General features: G+C 39.5%; 1 protein-coding gene across 1 annotated transcript; it reads right to left on the reverse strand.

Annotated features, from left to right (window-relative positions):
* Positions 1 to 11,707: 11,707 nt before the first annotated feature.
* On the reverse strand, positions 11,708 to 25,622 carry GAS2L3 (growth arrest specific 2 like 3). Its single transcript, XM_071732950.1, has 10 exons — positions 25,544 to 25,622; positions 24,644 to 24,761; positions 22,924 to 22,971; positions 21,812 to 21,980; positions 21,282 to 21,400; positions 19,796 to 19,937; positions 16,015 to 16,078; positions 15,181 to 15,316; positions 13,882 to 13,989; positions 11,708 to 13,213 (listed from the first exon to the last, which is right to left on the reverse strand). Exons 3-10 carry the CDS (start codon positions 22,951 to 22,953, stop codon positions 11,834 to 11,836), a joined length of 2,148 nt encoding a protein of 715 aa, XP_071589051.1. The 5' UTR covers positions 22,954 to 22,971; positions 24,644 to 24,761; positions 25,544 to 25,622; the 3' UTR covers positions 11,708 to 11,833.
* Positions 25,623 to 25,967: the final 345 nt, after the last annotated feature.

Raw genomic sequence — 25,967 nt, forward strand, 5'->3', positions numbered from 1 at the left:
TGGATTGCACAGGGTTTGCTACAGACCTTGACAAAAAATAAATGAGAACATCAATCACAATCTATTTGTGAAATCTCACTGAGGATTAGATGCAGGTTATGTATGCACCTCTAACTGAAACATTCAGACAAAAGGAATGAAGAGTTAGAAGCAGAGTGCCACCTATCTGATATATATAACCTAACATAATCACAGATTATTTAATTATTTAAATTCTTTTTACTTAAAAAGATTAAAAATAAATTCTACTTTGTGTACTTTGAAAAAGTACACTTTTTTTTTTTCTTCAACTTTTCTTCCCTTTCACCCCTCTACACCAAGATCTGCTCTTTCTTCCTATTTTTAGCCCAGCACTGATAACCATAGAATAATAGAATGGTTTGGATTGGAAGAGACCAACAAGATCATCAAGTTCCAACTCCCTTGAATGAGAGTTCCAATCCTCCTGCATGGGGGGAGGGGGAGGGTTTAAAGCCTCAGTGTTTAAAAAAAAAAAAAATTAGCAAAATTTTAGAGAGTAATTCAGACCTGTTTAAGCATCTTAAAATTAAGGGGCTAAAGTGTGTTGGGAGAATTTTTTTTAAAGTATCCTTTGTACTTCTGTATCTTTAAGCAGAGGTTAAAGGTCATAAATGCTAGATCCAAATGTTAATTTTATCCTGCCTATACGAATGGGTGAGTCTCTTCCTCTCCTGCTTGAAAGGGAGACTCCTCTTTTTTCTTCCTCAGCTCCTGAAGCTGCCTGTCTGTCATCCTCTTCCCTCCCTGCCTTTCCTCCCACTTCCTCCCCACTTTAGACTCTTCCATATCCCCAACACTGCCTCATTTTTCTAACGTGGGTCCCAAGAGCCCTGGCACCACAGGTCTTACCTTTCCCTGACTATGAGCACAGCCAGAGACACAGAGGGGCTTTGAAATGCACAGCAAGGTTTCCTCAGAGAAGATGCAGGAGACCCAAGTACAAGCCAAGCCTTTTAAAGAGAGACCACTTCGCTCTGCTAGAGAGATGGACTAAAATAAAGCCTCCCTATTGCCCTGGGTAGAGCAGGTCCTCTGCTCAGCTCAGCAACTTTTACCAATTTCCTCAACAAGCTCCTAAGAGTCTCTGTTGCCTCCAAAGGCTCAGGTATATCTGTTCTGCAGGGCAGACCCTGCCCTTCCAATGCAGGACAGGCTTTCTTGCTCCTCTGCAAGAGAGGCACTGTCTGAGTGTAACAGGAGGCTCCCTAAGGTACCACCCGGGTTTTTCAAGCTAAAATGACCAGATTGATAGGTGGAAAGTGGAGCAGCTCATTCGTTATTGGGTAACATGTTCATACTTGGAATGTCATACAAATTTGAATTATTCTGATTCTCTCCACACTCTCCTGACCTCAGCACACACCCACACAGAGATTCCAGTTTTTTTACTTCCATCCTAAAGCACTTATTTCTGTTCTGTTATGCCATCTTGTAGCCCTAAATTATTGCATCTTGGTCAGTTCCATTGCTAAAAAACCCAAACAAAACAACAACAACAAATAACAAAACAAGGTATTGTTTTCTCGTTCTTGGCATAGGATTAGGAACAAAAGAAAGGGTATACAGAATAGCTGCTTCATTTTAACCACCTCTCATCTGTTATTACTGACCTATACTTCTTGAATTTAATGAGAGGCCTAAACTTTTACTGCATTGCACAGGCATCACTCCTAGGAAAAAGATGGAAGAAGGGGCTGACTGACCTGGCAGACTGCTCAGTAAGGTACATTTTTGTAATATCCTGAGTGTGATCTTAGCTTTCTGCACAAAAGGATCTCATTGGCCTGAGCACAGATAGTTCCTGCAGTATAGGAATGAAGCATACAGACAAAGAGCCTATTCCTTGTTCCCAAAGAGCCTATCAAACCACCACTACATATCCAGCTCCATCTAAAAAACTGCATTGACCTGCACCAAGAGACAGTTATTACATCTCATGTTTATTTTAGGCTTTATGAAGTGCAGAAATCTGTGAAAACTCAGGCAGTGTAACAAGCACATGCTCTTGAATTTTTATTAGTCTATCTGTGCAAAATTTTGCAGAGGGTAGTACTTATTCAGCTAAAACCAAATGCTTATAGTCACAATACCCCTTTATTTGCTTTTACAGACACTGCAATATTTTCCAAAACCCAGATTTCTACTTTGTTTTTAAAAGTCCTTTGTATTTACCTGTGTGTCAAGTGAAAGGCAAGCTAAGCCAAATATTACCTTAATTCATTACCTACTAGAACATTTGGTGATAAGCATTTCCATTTTCCAGGGAAGTAAAAAGCTGAACTGAGAACAAGAATGAGCTCACCTGCAAACTGAATCACAGAATGTATTTGGTTGGAAGGGACCTTTAGAAGTTATCTAGTTCAACCACCCTGCAGTGAGCAGGGACATCTTTAACTAGATTTAACTAGGTCAGGTTCCTCAGAATCCTATCAAGCCTGACCTTGAATGTCTCCAGAGATGGAGCCTTTTTATTACCTCTCTGGACAATCTGTTCCAGTGTTTCACCACCCTCACAGTAAAGAACATCTTTCTAATGTCTAATCTAAACCTCTCCTGCTCTAGTTTAAGACCACTGCCTCTCATCATAACACTACATGCCCTTGTAAAAAGTCTCTCTCCAGCTTCCTTGTAGGCCCCCCTCAGGTACTGGAAGGCCGCTGTAGGGTTTCCCTGGAGCCTTCTCCTCCCCAGGTTGAACAACCCCAGCTCTCTCAGCCTGTCTGCATAATGTGCCCCAGCCTTCAGATAATTTCTGTGTCACTGCCCTAGCCCCACTCTAACAGGTCCATGTCCTCCTTGTGCTGAGGGCTCCAGAGCTGGACACAAGCATGAATGCCTTTGCTCTACAGACCTCTTACTCAGTCAACCAGCACCGTGAAGGAAACAGCCCTCTACTCCAACCCATTGACAGTCACCTGGTCATAAGGTTGTTCTTGGTCACAGTTTCCTAGTTTATCATTTTTGAGGTTTGAGAATTGCTATAGAAAAGCAGTTTTTTGTAATCTTCCAGGCATGGTGATGCCTCTTGCCTCAGGGAGCAGAGCACAGCATGAGGCTGAGGCAGCTGAAGGTTCCGACTGTTGTTCTGGGAGGGAGGTGAGAAGAGGGAGGAGGCAAAGTCTGAGCTCTTTTTCTAGAAATTTCTAGCATTTTCAGGCCATAGGTATGAATTTGTGATTGATGAACATAATTGCCTTGCTTGAAAAGGGATAGGGGGAGAGACAAGACAGGAAAAACCTAATATAAGTTTATATACTTTTATAAAGCTTTGTCATTCCAAAACCCCACTCTTACAAAACCAGCAATATATTTTTACACAGTGAGAGCAATATTACAGTTCTCCAGGTACCCATTACTGTTAAAATATTCACAAGGCTTTGTTGACTAAGCTGGTAATCACTGGCTAAGAAAATAGAAGTAATCCCAAAAGAGAAGCAATAGAACATCAGCAGCACGTTGTATGCAGTCACTTGTGATTGTTTTCTTTCTTTCATCTTTAGCACGGGGACTGTACTGTCACCTTATAGCCCAAACCCATCTGAATAATTCAGACCCTGTCTGAATCTCACTTAATCTTTCACAAACACAAGCACCTACTTTTGGTTGAACAGGAACCCTTCTGGCCATGACATAGAGAGTAGAACAGCTCAGTTGGAAGGGACCTGCAACAATCATCTAAACCCAATGATACAGTGTAATCCAGATCTTCAAGTTTTCATTCTATAGAGCAATATACACCACCATATTAAAAAATATAAATAATGTGGAGGCAGACATGAGAGGTCTAGGAAAAAACAAAATTAAACTGGTTAGAATTGCTCACAGCTCTTGAACTCAGCTTTCTTACATTCATTTAAGATGAGATGAGCTTGTAACTTCCTGAAGACTGGTTCTGCTTCCGTGGGACTGATGGATGGAGATAAACAAACTTAGATAATAGAGGAAAGCTGGATGATTTTTTCATATCTTTCAGGCAACTAATTTCAGCCTTATATGTTCTTATCTTTCTTTTTTTCCTCACCCCCTTCATGATCCTAGAAATATAAGCTCCCCCTTTCAAGAGTAGCCACTACTGTTTCTCACTTTACAAGTGCCTATTTTAAGCCTGTTAGTCAAATTTGCAATGCTGCTAAATACTCCTAACTCTAAGTAAAATCACCTGAAGTTTTAAAGTTCAGACCTGTATCACACTAATTACATAGAATGCTACAGTGTTAAGACAATTCCCGTTAATTAACTCAGCTGAGTAGATGCTTTAATCTCAGTAACTTTCAGCTTTGATTTCCCCTCTTTTAAGGAGATAAGCCTGTTTGACTTGGCATTTTGAGAAATTCTCAGGTGCTGTTGATGAGATCCTGGAAGGACTCATGGGACAATGATCAATCACCCTCTTCAGTAAGGTGTAGAATATGGCAAGGGGCCACATGCTGAGATCCCAAATACTAAACAGATGGTCATTCAGTCAAAGCTGTCAAGCTGTCTCTTCTACATCCTGAGAAACAGTATACTGATGAAAAAACAAACAAAGAAACAACAACAACAAAAAAAAAAACCCAAACAAATAAAGAAACCAAAACCAAAACAACAAAAAAAAACCCAAAACAAGAGCATAACTTAAAATGGAAGTGTGTGTCAAAATATGTGTAGGTAGTGAAATGGCTGCACCAGCCATCTAACTGTAACATTTTCTAAACTGTGAATGTTTGCCTTCACAGTCTTAATATATTACTTTTACATTCTAAAATGTAAAGGCTGACTTAAGGACTTTTTGGTGTAAACTAGTGGGATTTTAAGTGAGATCTCACAAAAAAACCCTTTCCAACATTTTTCGTTACACAAAGCCAGGTATAATTGCTCATAGATTTTCCTATGACCATTTTCATAAACATCATGTGATCCCAAAATGTATTCATCAGGTATGTATTTTTAAATAATTTGACATATCTGAATATCCTACTATAGTTGAGGACATAGTAAAAGAACATACAACTATATTCACAAAAGTCTCCACAAGTTTAATGTAATGTATAGGAGCCTAATTCCAGGACTATAAACACAAAGCATGTATATTTAGTTTGCTCCTTAAATAAACTCATTCTGCTGCTCTTTTCTTTTTATGCAGCAATAAATAATGTCAAGGTACTGCAAGAGTAAAGGCTGCAGTGTGTACAGGATAACAGTAATTTATTATGGTCTTGTTTCACAGCTATCTATAGAAGAGTATATTCAGCAAAAACAAAAAAAAACCAGAAGAAAAAAAAAAAGAAAAAAGCTGTGAAGAAGTATACTGTTCATCAGAATGACTCACCATGGTAATATAATTTATGTTCTTCTGGAAATATAGGGCCCAGCACAAGGAACTTTTTGTTACAGCAGCCTTACTTCAGGAAAGTAAAAATTAATGATGTTTATGTAGAAGATCAGCAAACTACAAGACTCTAAGCCTGAATTTTAAGATTTGTTTAATTTTCAAATGTGAGATATGTAAAGCTTATGTTTTCACACTGTAATTATGTACATAACTGATCTTAATATGGTTCTTACAAGGTGCCATATTTGAGTACTTTGACAAATAATAATTAGTGCAACTTTCCCTGTATCCTAACATGGCCTTCTTGAGGAAACATGCAAGTTTGGCTTTGTTTTGTAGGACCTTAGCTTTGCACAATACTTTCTGACTCAGCACTAAAGGCCAATTTGATAACCAAGTTCTATGCCGCAGTCCTACTGCGTCCTTAGCACATAGTCCTTAGCACAACTAATTTGTCAATATTTTCTGCCTTGCTACCTTTCTTGGAGAAATGGCCAGCTGTTCCTGTCTGCTGAGGTTTTCCTTCCATCTGGAATGCAAAATCTTGCACAAAGTGCCATAACTGCATTGATGTAGTGAGCATCAGTTCTGCTCTGCAACTGGAAAGCCCTTCACTGCTGGCTTGCCCACCAGTCACACACCTGGAACTTCACTTCTGACCTAATGGCATTTTATGCTTACCTTGATCTGTACTGTAAGCAGTTCCTACCTCTCATGCATTTTAACATTTTGCTTTTTCTTAAGTCAGAAATGCATAAAAAGCATTGAGTTTATTTATATTTCGTACAACGTAATTTTCAAAACTTTTGATAAGTAAGTGATATTCAATCTTGGCTCTTAAAATAAGAAAATGAAAAGGTGGTTTCCAAAATATTTGCATGAAAAGGTCTTACAAAATTAAACACCTCTTGAATTATTTATGGCATGCCAAGTCTGGATTTTGCCAGCTAAAATATTTCACTTGAATCAAAGAGAAAGGTTTTGCCTGTGCATTTTAAGAGGTCTTGGGTTGTTCGAGTAGCCACCGTTAAATTCACAGACACCAGATGGCCCCAGAGCACTCACTGATGTAATCAACAGGTTCATGTTTCCCTGCAGGGAAATAGAAAAGGAAGTGTATAGTTTGATGTTCAAAACTATGGCTACTTGAAGTTTCAGCAGTGAAAATGCCTTGAATTTTATCAGATTTATGTATGTGTGTGTCTTTGTGTATATCTCCCTCTCTCTATATGTGAAACTTCTGTGCCATAACTGAAATTCTTTGAACTGCACACATATTTTATTCTGCATTGATGCATGTGTACTTCACCATTCCAAGCCCAGTTTTCCCAAAGGTTCTAGACATATGGTGCTCATGTTTGAAGCCTGCATCTGAGTCAGCTACTGGCATTGAAAGGAGACCGACATTTTAAGGTGCCACAGAGCAGCCCAGTTCTGCAGAGCCCTTGTGTCAGCCACATTCAAATTAAGCTTTCAGGGGGCTTTGTGTCTAAGAGAGCTACAGTTTTTGGGGACGTTCCTAGTGTTTTTTGAGCTTTCTATTTGTCAGCCCCAAGCAAGGTATGTTTTAGCCATCTCAAGGCATCTTCCTGTGGGGTCCAAAAGCCTTGAAGGCTGGTCCAGTTGGCTTTGTCTTATATAAATAAAACACCCATTAGCAGCAGAGCCAGATTTCACTATGTGAAATACTCAAGGCTTTGGGAAGAAAAAAAGCAAAAGGACTGATCTGTAGCTTCTCATGAACTCTTACACGTGCTTCAGGATGGCTTTGGAATAGGATCGAATTCAGCTTGTCATTCCAGAAGCAAATATTCCAGAAGCAAATATTAAGCAAGGATTTCTCCTTATACCAAAGGGAATCTCACCTAAATGAAATCTATTATATGGTGTATATAGCATATATAGCTATATACACCTAGCTACAGCATATAATAGATTTCATTTACGTAATTTACACTACCACGGTGTAGTGACAAGCTCTGTGCAGCACTTCTCCTTAAACACTAGCAAGTAAAATGAGATACAGATAAAACTACAAGACTTTCCTTCCTTTTCTTCACAACTTTTAAGGTCTGCAGTCAGATGTACAAAACCTGGAGGGCATGTAGGATGGTCTACCTATGGCCATACCACCCTGAGAACATCCGATCTTGTTTGATCTCAGCAGCCTCGGTGGTGATGTGAGAGTTACTGGGGGGAGGAACCTGGTATCATTTTTCCTGTATATTTGTATATATTTAGTAATTTTTGCTATTTATCATTACTGTTTCATTAAAGTTGTGTAGTTTAGTTTCCAACCCATAAGTCTCTCTCCCTTATTCTCTCTTCTTTCTTTATCAGGGAGGAGAGATTAATAGAGAGTATCTGTCATTCAGTTTAATTGCCAGGCCAGTGTTAAACCACGACAAGGATCCAGACTTTTTTTGGAGAAGTGTGAATGAACCCATTATTTCTATTAAGGTCTAAAGGCTAGAAAGCAAAACCAGGAAGGAGGAGACTTCACTTTGTCCTCATTCAGAAAAAAGCAGGAAATTTCACCAGAATGTGTAATACCTTCCAGCAATGAAGAGTTGGAGGCAAAAACGTCTTCCATATCTCCTAAATCTTTACTGGTGGACAGTGATTTAAGATTCCCCAGGACAAGGAGGGATGAAGTTGTAGTTAGACAAGAGAGTCTTGGGCTGTCTTGTTATTTTACTGGCCAGCTGAAATGCCACCAGCTCTAAATAGAAAGCCATAAATAACACCTCTGCAAAGCCTGCTCCTGTAGGAATGAGCATTGTAGATGCCTCAAGAACGCAGTTACCAGAGAAAGCTGAAGGAGAAGGATAAGTGTAATTACATGTCTGGGCACCAGCATCAGACTGGTAGGAACTCAAGCCACTTTGGAACAGGTATTAAAAAAGGATCTGCAGGTATTAAAATACTATTTAAAAATCAAATAGGGAGAAAATAAGTTAATTAGGTGACTCCAGGGAAAAACCCCAATTCTCCTCTCAATAAACCAATTAAATTTCTGTTATTGATGGCAACAGACAGAATCTAAAGTTTATTGACAAGATGTAAGCATGGAAAAATGTTGGCACACGGGTGTTTTTTTATTTCAAGTAGACCTGAAAATAATAAAACTCTCAGAGGTGTATCTGAAACTACTGAGGCATAGTGTCAGCTAGAAGAGTAGGAAGCCCCTTCTACTCAATTAGACATACTGAAACCAAGATCAGAGTAAAGAGGTCTTGAACTCAAAAAACCCCAATAGATTAGAAGCAGTTTATGTTTTCATAATAGCCTGAGGTGGAAGCTACTCTTTATGTGGTGGTAGAGTAAAAACATAACCCTTCTAAAATACATCCTCCTTCCCCCCACACAAAAAAATAGGACAGTAGGAAAAAAAAAAAAAAAAGTGTGCATGTAAAAAGGTGCAGTATATTTTTATTTAAAATAAGTACTCATACAGAAGGACATTGATAACACACGGAGAATTCAGTCAGGTTCTTTCTCCAATTTATCCTTCCCTCACAAAAAGTAATACAAGCTGAACATTAGACTTGCTATTTGGCAAGGTAAATGTTGCAAAAAGAGTGTTTCCATTAGGAGGCACTTTGTTACATCTGCTCTTGGCTCACCTGATGTTAGGTGACATCCCTAGTTACAATATGATTATGAAGTTGGAGACTGCAGTATTCACAGAAGTTGGACCATGCTCAAATGTACTACTTTTGTAATAAAACAAAACAAAGCCTACTCCCATGTAACAGGTGAATCATCTTTAGATTAGCTGATTAAGGTTTCAACTGTAAAAGCTTCCACTTTTTATTTCATTTTGAACCATAAAATTCAGTCTATGACGTGAAATAATGGATCACAAAGATGAAGCCACCTGCTTCATTTTCTCTGAAGCAATAGTTCAAAAAGGTAGATGTTGAGATAGCTTTACCTTGAGATCCAAGAGTTTCAGTGATTAAACAACTGCTGAAAAAACCTTGTAAACGCTTGAAAAAGTCTTGTGGCTTGACCCCAGCCAGCAGCCAAGCACTCCCTTTCTCTCCCCTCCATCCCAAGCAGAATGAGGGAGAGAAAAGCAGCAAAAGCAAGAAAACTCATAGGTTGAGATAAAGACAATTTAATAAGTGAAGAGGAAAAAAAAAAACCAAGAAACAAACCACCAAGTGATGCAAAGGTAATCACTCATTGCCTCCCACAAGTAGACTGATGCTCAGCCACTCTGCAAGCAGTGGCCCCCTTGGAAGACAACCCCCACTCCCACACCTCCTTGCTTTGCTCTAGTTTTTATCACTGAGCATGATGTTACCTGGTATGGAAGAGTCCTCTGGCCAATTTGGGTTAGCTCTCCCAGCCATGTCCCATCCCAACCTCCTGGCTGCCCACAGCCTACTCACTGTGGGGTCAGGGTGGAGAAAAGAGAAAGTGCTGACCCTCTGCAAGGACTGTTCAGCAACAACCAGAATACTGCTGTGTTATCAACCCTGTTTCAGTCACAAATCTAAAACACAGCATGGTATGGGCTGCTATGAAGACACTTAACTCCATCTCAGCCAGACCCAGTACAGAAAGAATCCCCAAGAATTACAATACTAATCTGCAGGGGTTATATATTATCATATTTCACTATTTGGAAGCCAAAATGAAAAGAAAGTCATCTACTGTAAAATACTTTCAACATATGAAACTGTGTCAAATTTATCAAACCTGAAAGCAGTCCCCAACAGTCATACTAATTTTAACATTTGCAGTAGTGGTTTTGACCCGTGTATTTATAAAAACAAGTAAGCTTAAGGCCTTCCCCAAACACACAACTTTGTGTGAGCTTGTGGGACTTTTGCCCACGTTATTATACATGATCTGTTTTCCTCCTACATTTGGATATTGGTATTTACTGTTTACTCCCAGCAGGGTGTAACCAGTATTGTACAGTAGATATGCATAAATAGAATTATAAATAAAAAAGCTAATAAAAGTGCTCAGAAAGGCCGCTCAATGACTGCCACCGTGCATCAGAACTCGTTATTAGTTTATGATGCTTGCTTACTATAGTTGTAAAGAAAAAAAATTAAAATATATATAACATCTGAAACTGCAGTTCCTATACATCTTGTCTCCTGCCCACAAGTAAATTAGCTGGGAATGGAGAGCTGTGGTGGTCTGCAGTGCTTCTTCACAGACCTTCAGACCTCCTTGCTATTTGTAGGAATAACTGTTCATTAAACCCAAAATATCCTAAACAATGCCACTCCCAAAAGCAGTAGTTTTTATTAATCTATGTGAAACTCACTAATCTTGAGTGTAAAAGTGTTAAGCACCACAGATGTTTAACCCACTGAAAATCTTCAGGAGCTGAGAATGTAAACAGTGCACAGCTTTCTGGCAGTTTCAGACATTTGAACGCAAACACAGTCCCTCATTACCTTTTCAGTAAAGCAAAATACTTCTCCCCCAAGCCAGGCAAGAAGGTCTCCATAAATTAAAAAAAAGCCACTTCAGATTAAGGCTGCCCACAGAAACTAATGTATAGTTCTGAATGAAGTATTCAGTGATTGAGTTTACATGTACATTTACAGAGAAATAAGGCTCTGCAAGCACCAGGTCAGTACTCACACTGCTGCTGGAGTTACTCTGGGGCTCCATCCCAGGGCAAAGCACTCTCCCAGCAACTCTCTCCATGCAGCAAGAGCTTTCTAGAAAAGATTGGGCTCACTTAAAGTCATCTGACTACATGAACTCATCAAGGTCATCTGCCCAGGGTTTTAAAAGTAGCATAATTCACTGAAGAGATCTGTCATGAATTTGAGAGGCTAAGGCACAATGAAACTGAGCAATCAAGGCCATGATTTTCCATGTCCAGATTAACGCAAACCAAGAAGGCTCCACTTCCAAGTTACCTGAAGCCACTTTAAAGCATACAGGGGACACAGTCAGCAGTGATAATGGCAGCTATCAAACTGAAACATGACTAGAGCTTTCCTTCTCTTTCTAATACATCCAGGTAATTTGGGTTCTGGAACACTGGTGAACTACCAGTTTTGTCTGAGGCACTAAAACATTTAAGCTTGTGCACAGCTCTCTAGTTTGCCACAGGCCTAGATGTAGATATTCCAGAACCACCTGAAACTCTCGGGCTCCGAGCTGGGAAGATGGTTCTTGGGCAGGCTCAGCTCCCTTAAAAAATGAGCAGCAGCAAAAGCAGCAGCCCTAGCTCCCCTTTCATCTCTCCTGCCTTCCTGTAGCAGGTCAGGCTAGCAGCAAGTAGGGATATCCTCTACTCCACAGTGCTACACTGCAAGCAAGCACACTTCTAAATAAATCCAAATACACTGCAAAATAAATACAGTTCTTACTGTAAGTCATGCAGCAAAATGTATGTTATACCTAATATTTCATGCTAAATGTAGTGTTATAACTTTTCCCCTTATCCTCTGTGTAGCAAATACTCAGAGGCTCATTTAAAAAAAGCTAAGGCTTTGTAGAAATTAAGAATTAAGTTTACTTTCTGGGCTTTTTACTCCCTGTCATCACAAAATAGTGATCATCTTGCCTGCTCTTTGTAAGAGGACCTTTTGATACCCCAGGCAGTCCTTTGTTACATGCCATTGCCAATTTCCCCTTAGGGAGAGGCTTCTTGGCTGCTGGGGCCAAGCTTTCACTTGTTTGCAAGTTCTTGGTCAAAGGCTGAGCTGGCTTTTTGGTCACTGCCACTTTGGCTGAGGTTTGAGGAAGCCGTACGACAGATAAGGGAGTGCGTTCCGGAGGTTTGGGTGAAGTGAGTCCAACCTGAGAAGCTGTGCTGACATTTGGCTGCTTGCTGACAGCTGATGAGAGGTTTTTGCTTGTAGATACCAATGTGGGTGAAGACTTTGATGCTTTGCTAACTGCAAGGGAAGGGACAGAAGCTGAGTGTTTTAGGACTGAAGCACTTTTCAGATTCTTTGCTGGGTCAGAAGCTGTTTGTGGAGCTTTTTGATGATGCCGAGACCCAGTTCCTGAGGCCTCAGTAGTACTTTCAGAAGGAGGTTTCACAAGGAGCTGCTGAGAATGTGCAAACTTGGCAACAGCACAGAGATTTGTAACCGGGGGCCGAGCAGCCCTCGGAGCCACTGAACTGGCTTTGGCTTCAGTGACAGACAAAGGCTTAGTGGCCACACGTTTGTGTTTTGAGGCCACGGTTTCAGCTGTGGCAGGGGAGCGAGGCAGCTGTTTTTTAGAGGATGAGGGGACAGGATGCAGCACAGGTGCTGAGGAACCCTGAGCCAGGGCAAATTTCATCTTGGGAGCGTCAGGGGACCGAATCCGTTTGCGCAGGGTTTCGGAGTGAACGAGAGCCATTCGTGTTCGGGCAGCTGAAGAGGTTTTGCTTGCAGGATGAGAATGAGCAGAAGGTGGCAACTTGTGTGCAGGAGGCTGCAGTTTCTTCGAGGTGCCACCTAATGGTTTGAGAGGAGACTGCACACCGGTCCCTGAAGAGCCTTGTAATTTGGACCTGGCTGCCAATGCCTTGGCTGAGGGGGATGGGTGCGGTGGCACTTTTGGTGATGCCAGGAGAGGGGACTGAGGACGTGTAGATACAACCTTCTTGGCACTGGCTGAGTGGACAGCCTTGACAGCAGACGCAGGAGTAGTGGGGTGTTTTGATGGGTGCTTTTGAAACATATCGACAGCTGACATTGGATTCATGACAGGAGGCTCCTGAATTCTAGCTGGCGAGTTGGGGACACTGTCACTGGTGACCCCTTTCTGAAAGGCCAGGATTTTTTGCTCCAGAGTTGCAAACTGAAGCACTCGGCATGGATCATATTTAAGCAGAAAGCCTTGAAGGGTGTCCCAGCCTCCACCAACACGAACCATCACATGCTTGCCATGAAGCATCTGAGTATGGAGGAAGAAGAGGTAGGAGTAAGAGAAGAACAAGAGATTTCTATCTTGTTTTATGAAGCACTAAGTCTTCATCTCACATTAAGATGTATCAAAACTGACTAAAAATAGAACCTCCTTTCTTACAGAGAAACACTTTTAAAAAGAGAAATTATGTGATAAATAAGGTTTATGCTTCTCAATTCTTTTATTAGATAGTTTGTCCTGCAGAGACAGTCATTATATGTTGGGAAATAATGAAAGCATACATACAGAAGATATTTTAGCCACTCTTTCAGCATCACTTTTGGAGACAGGTTTTCTTCAAATTATGCTAATATTCTAATTCTGGAAATCCTTATGCCTGCTGAAGACCATGCTAAACTGTCCTACAAATTATAAACCCCAAGCAACCAGATTTGAACAAACAACAACCTCAGGTAATTCTATTGCATTATCCTTATTCATATTGCAAGTTGCTACTGAAATATTAGAAACACCACAGGGAAACACTAATTTGCTTAATTTAGTGTGGCTATAAAAATCAGTGGTTGCAAGATCGAACAAGCTACACCTTATTTTAATAGGTGATCTAAAACAATGCCATAAAAAGTAGGGTTTTACCACTTAAAAGCAGTTCCTTCCCCATTTTGAATATAAAATGGAATTGAAGAACTACGTACTCGTATGAAGAGTATTTTGTCTCCCAGCCTGTAACGTCCCTCTGATAAGTATTCAATTGAAAATCGATGGGAACAACTGCAGGGAGGGTCTTCTGCTATATGTTTAACCTAGTTATAAAAGTTGAAAGCATTCATTAGTATTTTGACAGAAGCATGTGTTTAACAGTTTATTGAGATATTTAATTTAAGAAAAAATACTGATATCTTCATCTCATAATTTACGAAAACATTACAATTCCCTCACAAGAAAATCTCAGTTACATAGAGCTTCAAAACGTAAAGTGAAAGACTAAAACAAAGAACAAACTGTTTTGAGTTGCTAAAATTCTATTTCCATGATTTCTTCAATTTTAAGATATTTTTACTTTCCTTTTTAAGATTTGTCTATAGCACTCTACATTGTAGCATCCAGTTTACAGACTTGTAAAGATACTGCCATGGTCTCCCCTGTGACTGAATTCATTGCTACACCTGACCCAGGGCTACTTCAGCATTATCCCTATCTCTTTGTAAAGATTTTATAAATTAATCTTCTACGAGACCCCAAAGATAAAAACACTGAAAAAAAGGAGAAATAAAGTTCCCATATAAGTCCAGGGTTAGAAAAGATGTGCCTGTTACAGCCACCCAGAAACCTAACACATTGGAAGGTCAAGAGTATTGCTGAGCAGCAAAACCAGTGACTTTCAGAGTAAGGATCTGGTAGCTGACATTCCCAACTATGCATAGATTTTACACTACTACACAGAGGGCCTTTAAAATAAATTAATTTTAAAGTCTCAATATGCATTTTTTAAGCAAAATAGGAAGTCGTTCTTCATTCCTTTTGGACCAATTCACAAAGAATTTCCTCTTCTTCATATACATTCATTTTCAGCTGGTACAGCTATAGAGGTTTTATTTAAAGTCTTTTTCAAAAGCATTTCATGAAAGCTTGCTTTAACATTTGATGAAGTTTGATGAAAACATTACACTGAAGTATATGTTACAGCCATGGAATATTGACACATCAGAAAAAGTGAATGAGAGTATTTCTTATATTCAAAGAAACAATTAGTGTGTGGAGGGAACCAAGGCAAGTTATATGCACTAACTCCAAAATATGCATGACAGCATTTTGTTTACATAAAAAAAAAAAAATCAATTGTTTGAAAGAGGTGCATACCCTTCTGTTTCCTCTTTAAGGAAGCTCATAAATATTAGATTAAAACAAGCCTACACTTACTAAGCCAGATCATGGAGGCACTTAACTTAGAGTCTGACTGAAAGCACATTTCACAATAAATAAGTAGTACTCACTGCCTCATGTAGTTCCCCATGGTGACAACAGGACTTTGCTGGGCTAATAGGTGATGGTTCAGAGGTCAACAGCAATGTTTCTTCCAGCTCAATTTCTTCCTCCAGTTTTACCAGTACAGGAGGTTCAACTCCATACCTCAATGCAAATATAGAAGTAGAGGGTTTAATTGCTAATTTACTAAAGAAAACAAAAATAAAGTGCTGATAGCAAACATGTGAAATTCTGAGCAGCTTGACTGACAGGGAACAGCACTAGTTAGTCAGAGGAATAACTGCCCTGAAAATGCAAAGAGAAGGAGCAATCTTCACCTTCTGATGGAAGTCCTCTCAAAGATAGTCTTGGAACTACCAGAGAAGGCAGTAAAAATACTGTCAAAACTACACAATTTAGGTCCAACCTAATTAACTATCTTAAATCTTCCTGCTCTGCAGTAGAAATAAATTGTGTAGTTTAAATTTAGAGACTGATAAGAATTGATTCATATTTCAAGCTTTTGTAACTCCCCAAAGTGCTTAAAAAAACAACTTGAAATAATATTAAATGTTAAAGGAGTTCTTCTAAGATGTATGCATATCTATGGGCTGAATGCAGCACTTAAACCTACCACTATAAAAATCAGTATGGATCAGCAGCTCTCCATGACGAGTCTGATATTATTTGAAAAAATATTAATGTTGTCTGGTGGTAGTACAGAAGCTACTCATTACTTTCTGCACAGAATTAACATCTACTTCGCTGCACTTAAAGACCACAGACTTTTAACTTTGTCTTAGCTTTCACTTAATAGAATGTGTTCTTCAATTTCTTTTTAAAAACAAGTAGGGATCACATACCTGGACACAATGCGTCCAATTTCCAACAGACAAAGATAAACTTGTCTTGGATCCTTGTGCAAAACTAAAGGGAAAGAGAATAAAAGGGAGTCACAGATCATATTTATTACTGTGGGAAGGCCTGTGCAAATAGGTACAGAGAAGGGAAGATAAGGAATAGAGGATAGAAATTTGCAATTGTTCAACCCAGAGGCAAGCTACATTACCATGGATAGAGCACTGTATGCTCTAATACTCTATTCCATGAAGGGTTTAAACCCATCCTGGCACTCCTGAAATCAAACTTCTCTCTACCTCCTAAGAGAAATATGCATTATTTGGTTTTATGCTGTTCTTTCTTGATGTGAACTGGAAAGATATATGAAACTTTTCCCTTCCCTATCCCTAAATATATTATAGTAGTCTTGAAGGTGAAAAGAAATCAACAGCTGCAGATAGGAAAACACACTTCATCTGTTCATGCTCATGCATACAGGTACCTACACATTCTGTAGATAAACAGCCAGAGGAGAAAACACTGCATGCAACATAGCTGACAAGTGGATGGCTATGCACAACCAGGCAGCCTAAACCCATGGCTGTGAAATAATAATCTGGGCAATTATTACCATTGCAATAAGCAAGAGATCTTTTTTCCTATCACTTTAAAAGCTCTGGGTTCCACCAGGGTCCATCCATATGGCAGATTCACCCAGCTGCACTAGAGGTTCTCACTTTGCTGGTGGCAGCCCCCCTACTCCATGCTATATTTCACCCCCAAATTATCTTTTTTTGTGGTGCGCCTCCCCCCCCCCCGCGAAAGATGTTTAATTTTGTATTATTAATTATTAATTATTAATCCCTATCCTCCACCTCCTGCCCCATCCACCCAGAGGTTTTCTTCAGAATTTGCTGTCTGTGTGGCTGTATCTGAAATGGGCAAAACCTGACTGTAAGAAGAAGGCAAGAATTATATAGGTTTAAGAGACAAACACTCAGATTCGAACATTAGATACTGGCTGCTATCACAGAAAAGGAGAAACTCTATCTCAGATATGGTAGTAGTGCAGGGTTTTGCACTATGCTTTGCTTCTTGAACACTGTGCCCACATCAACCCAGCTAGTGCTCAATGCTGAGGATGCTTTGCACCCCTCAATTCTGAGCAGCTCTAGAAGCTGCACGCACAAAACCTTATAGGGACACAGAAGAGCTGAAAAATGAGATGGAAGACAGCCAAATGCTGTGAAGATGACAGTGGCAAACTTCAAAACTGTGAAATGAAAGTGTTCGGTTCTTTCTGCTGCTGCACTGAAAAATGGAAGAGTCAGAAGAAAAGCAATCTCTGTTTTGGTTTCTTGAAACTTCCATCTTTAGGTGTGCAGAAAAAGAAACAAGGCCACATTCAGAGAAAGAAAATAGTTAAAAATTTCACAAGTAACCATTTCTTCCTCTTTCCCCATTTAAGCCTCAAAATTGAGATGCTCTCAACCTGTTCCAAGAACCTAGTTGTATGAATTCTATATAGAACACATAGCCCCTGTGCTTTCTTAGCAAACTAGGAATACTGCCTAATAACTCAGAAACCAAAGGCTGGGAGAAAGGTCATTCAACTCTCCTCAAACCACAATCACAGCACCATTCTTTCCCCCGACCACAATCAAGTATAAGAAATGGGAAAAGGTGTAGATTCAATGTTCATACGGTGTGACATTTATATAAATGAGTCTGACTTTCTTTACACTGTGCAGTAACAATATTCAGTAGAAACCCAAAATTCACTCTGAAGAGAAAATAATGAGCTAGCTCTGTATTTGCAGACGAAATCTAGTATCTCTCTGATGTTCAGTCTGATATTTTAAATTACTTTGCTTTAAATAAGACTGAAGTATTTCGTAAAGTATAAGCTGAGAATGAAGTCAGACGTTCTTGTTTACATCATCTACTCCAGTTTCTAAGATCTGGTTTTTTATAAGATCTTATTATGAAGGGAAAATCTAGAATAGAAAGTTGATGTAGCCGTAACCTAAAAGGTAGTAAAGGTCATTTAGTTGCTTTTGCTTTGTTTTGATTTGGCCTTTTTTCATCTCTGTGTGTCATGCTTCTGTGGTATAATTTGTCTGAATCCAGAAGAGAAAAATCCAGATATAACACCCCTAGCAGAGACCAAGACACTTGTTTTTGCTTGATGTCAAAGGGTATCCCATGATGTTTACTCTCCCTTTCTGCTGTCTCAGGAGCCACTTTATTTTCTTCAGAGCCATCCACACTTTTCAGGACATGTTTCTCTGTATATCTGACAGGGAGAGGACAAGTGTCAAATGGTCTTTCCCCTATCCATTAATAAAGAAGGGCTTGAAAGTTTGACAGAGAACATCAGTGGAAAGAATGTTTCATCATCAAGGAGGCTGCAAGTCTGCTCATTTCTACTGCCAAAAAGGCTCACAGAAGATATTTATGCCACAAAGAAAGCTTGTGTCAAGAGCTGCAATCAGACTTCAAAACACTTCTTGGGTATGAGCAAAAGCCACAGCATTAGGAAATCCTGTCTGCTTATCTCAGGGAGGCTAAACAGGTTCTAGTTACCCAGCCACTTATAGGAACTAAGATGTTTAAGCAATGCAATTCATACACGTTGACCTGAAAAAATATTGGAACTAATTTTCTTATAGCCCAGTTCTCCTACTCATCTGTATTCCATGGCACTGAAAAAAGATACACTCCCTAGTTAAATTAGGATGAGACAGATGCAAATGAGGATATTTCCTCAACTATTTTAAAAGGTGACTTATCCAGTATAGAAGGCATGGGCAGTCCAACAAGCAAGGAAGAGAACATGAAAGAAAAGCTGTTAATGAAAACAGTGCCTCCCATTTCAATAGCATTAAATGGCACAAAGACTTCAAGAAAATCTAGTAAATATTACAACAAATTAATTTGATTACTGGAAACAGAAGTACTTTGCAATTTTTTGCTATTCTGCTTAACAGGCAGATATTTTGGCTTTGAAAATACGGCCAGTACTTGGCTTGTCACAGAAAGTTTTGCATTAATTTATTTTTACTGACATAATAGCTGGTAGAAGAACATGTTATTATCCACCACACAATGAAAGCAGTTCCTCTTAATTACCAGTCAAAAAAATTTATTCCATATGGAAGTATCATTCTAGAAGCTGTTTGTTACAGGGACAGACTGTGCATTGGGGCAGGCATACACACAGTTGGCAATATTTATAACTATCTTATTAAATGGGAAAATACAAAAGGTTTAGAGTCACATCAACTTGGTCCTGAAGTAATTTAATTACCAACAGACTGTTGTCACTTGAGGCACAATGCCGTGATGTAGTTACCAAATTTAGGAGTCATGAATGCATTATTCTGAGGGCTTTCTGCAACAAGAATGAACTCCAATACCAAATAAAGGATCTTATTGTGAGTTGACTCCATGGCCCTGTGGTCTTCCCGCAAAGGGAAAATGAAACCACATTTTTCTCCTCTGTTTTTCAGTGGACCTTTTTACTGAAGGAAAACATTCGAGTTTGCTGCACAGTTGTGACTCCCCTCCTCCTCCCACACAGCTCCTTTTAGACAGCTGCAAAAGCATCATGTAAGTTAGAGCAGCCACTGAACTGATTTTTCGAGGCTTTTATGCAAATGCTGCCTTAAAAAATTAATAGTTTGCAGATGACAGGTACAGTTGTGACAAAAGCTTCACAAGACTATTCACAAGAGATCTCCCTGACCAGGTAGTTACCCACACACAGACCAAAGTGAATCTTACAAAAAGAGACAGATTTACCTAAACCTTCTGATTCAAAGAGGTAAGTCTCATCAACTCCAATGGCCCTACACCAGTTAAGAAAGTTGGCTGTGTTATCTCTGGCAAAAAAAGATCCCGGTGGAGCATCCTTCTTACACGGAACTTTTCTCATAGGAAAATTCTGGCAAGGGAAGAAAACAAAAGGTATGTTGTGCACACCAAACCTGCCAACACATTTCAAAGCCTATTTGCAAAGGAAAATACACTGTACATTCTATTCAAAAAGCCCTAGACTAATGTAGATGGCATTCCACCTTAGCTTTGTTGAACAGTCACTGAATGAACAATCCTTAGCTCTGCAGCCTCTCCCAAAGCTGTCCATACAGTTGCTCCCCCATATGCTGGGGGCAAAAGTGGTTTCACAGTCATCTTACAGCTATTCCCTGCTCCCCAGCTCTGGTCATAGCAGGAGAATGAAGCAGAGAGAGAACCCCAAATCAACTAAACTGAACTTGGTTGCCAGGTTTCAGTAATTTAGAGCCCGTTCTACAAAAGAGGAGACCAGAAAGGGCAGTTTCCTTTAAAAAAGTTCAGTACTTATTTGGTTTTAAACCAGTATTTCAAAACTAAACAAACAGTTCAAAGGTACAAAAGTTGGGCATCTTGTCCTCCTTAAAAAAACCCAAACACTAAAGATCTGCAGCATTCACCTGGCTCTTCTGTAAGTGCCATGCTGCCTTCTCCCATCCCTCAGCCCAATTAATAGTAATCCTAATACTAGTAATTCTATTACTTACTGGTAAATATCCTTTATTTAATACTGCTTTACTAGATAAAAGGTAAACACAAAAAAATGATCCAGATATTTATGAAATAGTTCCTCCTGACCCACAGGGAAACACTACTAATTAGGGATTATTTTCTAGTGATATGCTATTTGACAAACTCAAGCACTGCTGTAGCTATGCCTGTACTACCTGCAGAGTGTTACATTGTTTTATATTCCAAAGTGAGACATCACTATTTTATGTTGCAGACAGACTGCAAGTTGACTGACATTTGTGTTTCAACTCAGCCTTGGTTCGTAAGAAAAAGCACCCATCCCCAGGTACATCTCAGTATAGGTATTTTCATGACTAACCTATATACCAGAATTTAGCCACTACTTTCTGGAATAAAACTTCCACCAAGTGCAGTGGTACCTTGGTAGCAACCAACACTGATGTTATCAGGGGAGCAATCTCCAGACTTGGACTAGATCTTCCTCTGGCAAGGCTTTTACTGAAATCAAACTAAAAAACTAGTAAGGACATTAGGTTTTGAATAACAAAGTGAGTTAGCCATCTGTTACATAAGGACAGTTTGTCCATCTTTAGTGCCACACTGTTGTTAATCAATCTCTGGATACATAGCACACAGAATGACACTTTGGGAAGACTTACTCACTTGCTTTACTTTTACAGCTACTTACAATTAAAGACTTTATATAATGTATAAGAAAAACAAAGATCACACTATGACTCACCCTTAAATTATTCGAGCTACCACATTTTTTAATTGTGTTTTGAAGAACATCAACCAGCTGGCACAGCAGTACCCCATTATCAAGTTCTTCTAGCAGTTGTTCTGCTTTAATTTCTATTCCTAAGAAAACCAAAAAGTCAATATTAGAGTTAGTCCACAGAAGGTAAATAAGTTTCAAATGAACTTAGAGGCAACTTGCACAACATTCCACCCATCATATAATTTACTAGTGTTAAAAGACTGAAAATCAGTAGAAATATCTAACTAAAATCAAATATCTACTTAATTAGGTTTTAATTAGACTAACAAGATTCAGAAATATAAATTAGAACAACTAATCATCATACCTCTGAGAGGTGGCAGCTAATAAAATCCCAAACCAAAGCATGCATTTTAATGCAATTCGTCTCACCATTCGGGCTCAAATACACCAGCTTTTAACAATCTTAACTACAGGTATTAAGTGTCAGCATTGAGCAGGATATTTGAAAGTGCTTTGACATGTATTAGACACTGGTTTATTAACCTCACCCAGCAAGCCAGACAGCCAGATGGACAGATCTTCTTGCATAGGCACCAAAGTTGCTTCATGCCTCACAGATATCCATTGGTCATACAGGCACACATCTGCCAAACCTGGCCCATGTCTGGGAGTCAGGGGACTTCTGGGACTTAAGGGAAGGTCATCTCCAAACCACACCTGCAGAAGATTTCACTAAGCTGAAGGCATTTGCAAGTAGATGACAAAAACCTGCAGTTGTGAATTGTGCTAAAGACCTGTTATTCTAAGAATAAGTGTTCATTCCCCTTCAGACAGGCACCAAACCAACACAACAGTAACCATGAACAGTGTAGCTCTCATTAGTAACTCAATAGTGTATCAGAAGTCCTACTATATTCATTCTCTTAATTTCTTTGTATTTAAAATTACTTTTGAAATATTAAAGCAAAAACGAACATGCATTAAATTCATTTGGATTTTTTCCTCAGCATACTTTAAGTAATAAGATCTGGAGTTTATCATATAATTTTCTACAGACAGTCATAGATTTAGTAAGTAGATTTCTCTGATTAAACATCTCAAAGGCATTTTGTGTTTAAATCATTAAAATGATGATGTTAAAAGAGGAAACCTATTCCCATGCAAGAACATAACACACTCTTGAACATGAGTCGTTATCATCACTGGATGGACTGGATATTTTCAAACTGAGAAGTACCTTTACCTTTCAAGAAAAGGACAACACTGAAATTTCACCTACAGAATTCCCAAAGAGATAGAATCCTTCTGGTATTCTTAACTGCTTTATTTCAGTTCAGGAAGTGTGTGTGTTTCAAAAATGTATTTATTTATATTTAAATTATTAACTAGAACACAGGATTTTTAAAAACACCTCTTAATCTCAGCCTCTGACTTTGAAACCTTCTTAGGTAGCAGCACTTAGTAAGAGAAAGGATCCCCTATCTAATACAACACTTGGTTATCTGCCTTATCACATTGCTCCATTTGCAAAATGGAAAAACTATTACCTTTTTTTTTTTTTTTCCAACTAAAGATAACTCTGGGGCTTCTAGCATTTAATTTGCTTCAGGGTAGATTTTTGCATTAAATAAAAACCTTTTACAGAGGATTCAAACATTACCTGAACTGCATTCTGCATGGTCACTTGCATTTACATTAGTTTCTCCCCCTGGGGAAAGAGAAGAAAACTTTTAATATAGTCTCTCCTGCTTTCATGAAAATTCCAAGAAAAACCCACTAGTGCGGTTTTTAGAAAAATAAGAACACATCTAACAGGGAATGGAGGAAGAAAGAGGGAAAGAGTGAAGTATTTTAGTGGCTAAGGTTTTGATCCAGTATTCAGCCAGTTATTAGAGCACAAAGTAGCAGCTATGTATGCATAAATAATACTCAAAGGCTTGCATGATTTAAAGAAGCTCTGAGGCGCTGACTTTGCCAGAGAGAACTCTAAACACTTAAACCATTTTTGGATTTAACAATGCTGGCATTCATCTTTGCTTTCTGAGCTATTACAAGTGTATCTTGTACATGTGTGCATACATGTATAGGCATCCTGAGTTTATGTGAAATACTTTGAAGAGTATGAAAATCTTAAATCAAGGAAATAATTTAGAAGAATGGGATTTCTTGTATAGATACCCAAGAGAAATCAACGCAGAAGTTCTGTGAGGAAGGGCTGAGGGAGCTGGGGGTGTTCAGCCTGGAGAAGAGGAGGCTCAGGGGAGACCTCATCACTCTCTACAACTCCCTGAAAGGAGGGTGTAGCCAGGGGGGGGTTGGTCTCTTTTCCCAGGCAACTCTCAGCAAGACAAGAGGGCACGGTCTCAAGTTGTGCCAGGGGAGATTTATGTTGGACATTAGAAAGAATTTCTTTACCAAGAGAGTGATCGGGCGTTGGAATGGGCTGCCCAGGGAGGTGGTGGATTCTCTGTCCCTGGAGGTTTTTAAGATAAGGCTGGATGTGGCACTCAGTGCCATGGTCTGGTAACTGCAGTGGTAGTGGATTAAGGGTTGGACTTGATGAGTCTCAGAGGTCCTTTCCAACTTGGCTGATTCTCTGACTCTCTGATTATTAATTTCTGTTGGGATTTTAACTTTCCAGGGAGCTAGCCTATATTTCCAAAAGAATGTTGCAAACTATTGCAGCACTATGGTCATCAGGACAATTCCTTGACAAAATAATCCTTAAGGAAAGTTTTAGAGGCAATCCGGTCAATCCTTTCTCTTCTAAAGCCAACACAGTATTTTCCAGCAATGCTTTCAATCATGGGAAAGGCCAGCACAAACTTTACACTGAGCTGGGGATCAGCAAGTCCCTTTATGTAGTCTCCACATCTGGAAATGCGCAGTGTTGCTAGATAAGCTGCATACACACCTACCAGAAGGAATGTCATCAGCCTGATTCTCCACGGTGGTAGTGGAGGGCATTACAAGCTCAAAACATATCCACCTGTGTCTTGAAGCCAGTTAAAATCAATTTTCTTGTTCCGTTACTTGATAACTGCAATAAAACTTAATCTTACTGGTTAAGCTGGAAACCAGATTGCTGACATTGTCAGACAGTTTTAACTCATTTGTTTTCCTTTAAAAATAAATAACTTCCCTCTGCTGTCCCAGATGTTAAGCTTTGCACATAGATGGCATTCTTCTCTCCTCCTCCATCTGTTGCACAGCCTGGCCTTCCTACAGCAAAAGGCCAAATAGCCCATCACAGAAAACATAGTTCTTTCTCCCTCTTCCCCTTTCCCACAAAGCAAAACGTTGCTGTTTCCTCCACATTTTTCCCTCCCCCTGCCTTGAGCCTCTCACACTATATAGGACAGGCTTTTCAAACAGCTTACCTCTATGACTAGCAAAGAGCAGCTTGCTTCTGGGCTGAAGTCAGTTGTATCAGGACAGCTAGAACTTCACAGATTTTGTCAGACACTCCAAGTGATGTCTTTCCCCTTCCTTTTATTTCTAAGGGGAATGGGGAAAAAAAAAAAAGAAAAAGAAAAAAGGAAGATACATCCTCTCCTTGATGTCATTTTTCCTTCCATGAATGAACAAGGCAAGGGCAGTGTATATACCAAGCATTACTAATGAGCATGTTATGCTTCCCACAGCTTTGTTCAGGGGAATACATTTTCCTTTAGCATAAGACAGCTATTGTCCCAAGAGAGTCACAGTAAGAGGCTTCATTGATTAAAAAAAATAAATAAAACAACAGCAGAACAGCCAGCAGAGAAGATGGTCTCATTAAAATAAGGAGCTCCATATAGGCTAACAAGAGCTCCAGCATGCTGACTGCCAAGGGAAAACAAAAGGCAGCCTAATTCACAGGGAGCACTCAAAATACGAACAAAGCAAAATATTCACACAGCAGCTATCACAAGAATGCTCAGCATCTGCAGTTTTGTGGCATGCCTAACAAAAACTGGTTTAGTGGGGGGAAAAAAAAAAATAAAAAAAAAAAGGAGATTGAAGACAATTGTCAGGCTTGAACTTCAAGGGGCTGCTCTTCTAGAACAAGTTATTTTGTAAGCCCATATGCCAAAGGGTTCTCTAGAAACTCAAAAGAGCTTCATTTATTATCAGGACATCCAAATAACAATTAACAAAAACCCCTCTGATGAGACAGGCTACCCTACGTTATTTTTGAGTTGAAAAATTAACACAGTAACCACTGCCTGTTTTCAGGTCCCAAACAGTCCAGCTCTGAGATGGCTGGGAGTACAGATTACTGTAGTCTTATCACTTACAGGGAGAGGCATGGGATGAGAAGATCCAGAAGTCTTCCACTTTCATGTAGTGAGCCTGCAAAGGTGCAGAAGGTGCTGTGGTGAGGCAAATACTGCAGTACGAGGTAGAGTCATAACCAAATCTGATTTCTTCTAAAACCAGTTGGGTTCCCCTTGCATCAAAAAGTTGTACATAATGAATGAAGCAAGTATTTGATATTGAATTCAGGTGGCTCCAGCTAGGAACCTTTTAGTTTCTCAAGACCCCAGGATGAAAATGCACTGAGTCATGTCTCACACATATCCTCAGGTCATGCCATTCCCATTTCCAAGGTCCCTAGGAGGGCTCTCAACTTGCTTTACCACTTTATGCAAGGGAAGGAGCAGAAATTTGCAAGATCTTCCCAACCAGGAGGGCAACCGGCCGAGCTCCAAGCTCAGCACA

The sequence above is a fragment of the Heliangelus exortis genome, chromosome 1, assembly GCF_036169615.1.
Source record: "Heliangelus exortis chromosome 1, bHelExo1.hap1, whole genome shotgun sequence".
NCBI lineage: Eukaryota > Metazoa > Chordata > Aves > Apodiformes > Trochilidae > Heliangelus > Heliangelus exortis.

Coding starts and splice junctions, on each gene's coding strand:
- GAS2L3 (XM_071732950.1), bottom strand. CDS start 22,953: ATGCAAGTGACCATGCAGAATGCAGTTCAG. Junction 16,079..19,795: donor CTTTGAATCAGAAGGTTTAG/GTAAATCTGTCT, acceptor CTTTCCCTTTAG/TTTTGCACAAGGATCCAAGA. Junction 15,317..16,014: donor ATTGGACGCATTGTGTCCAG/GTATGTGATCCC, acceptor ATTTGCATTGAG/GTATGGAGTTGAACCTCCTG.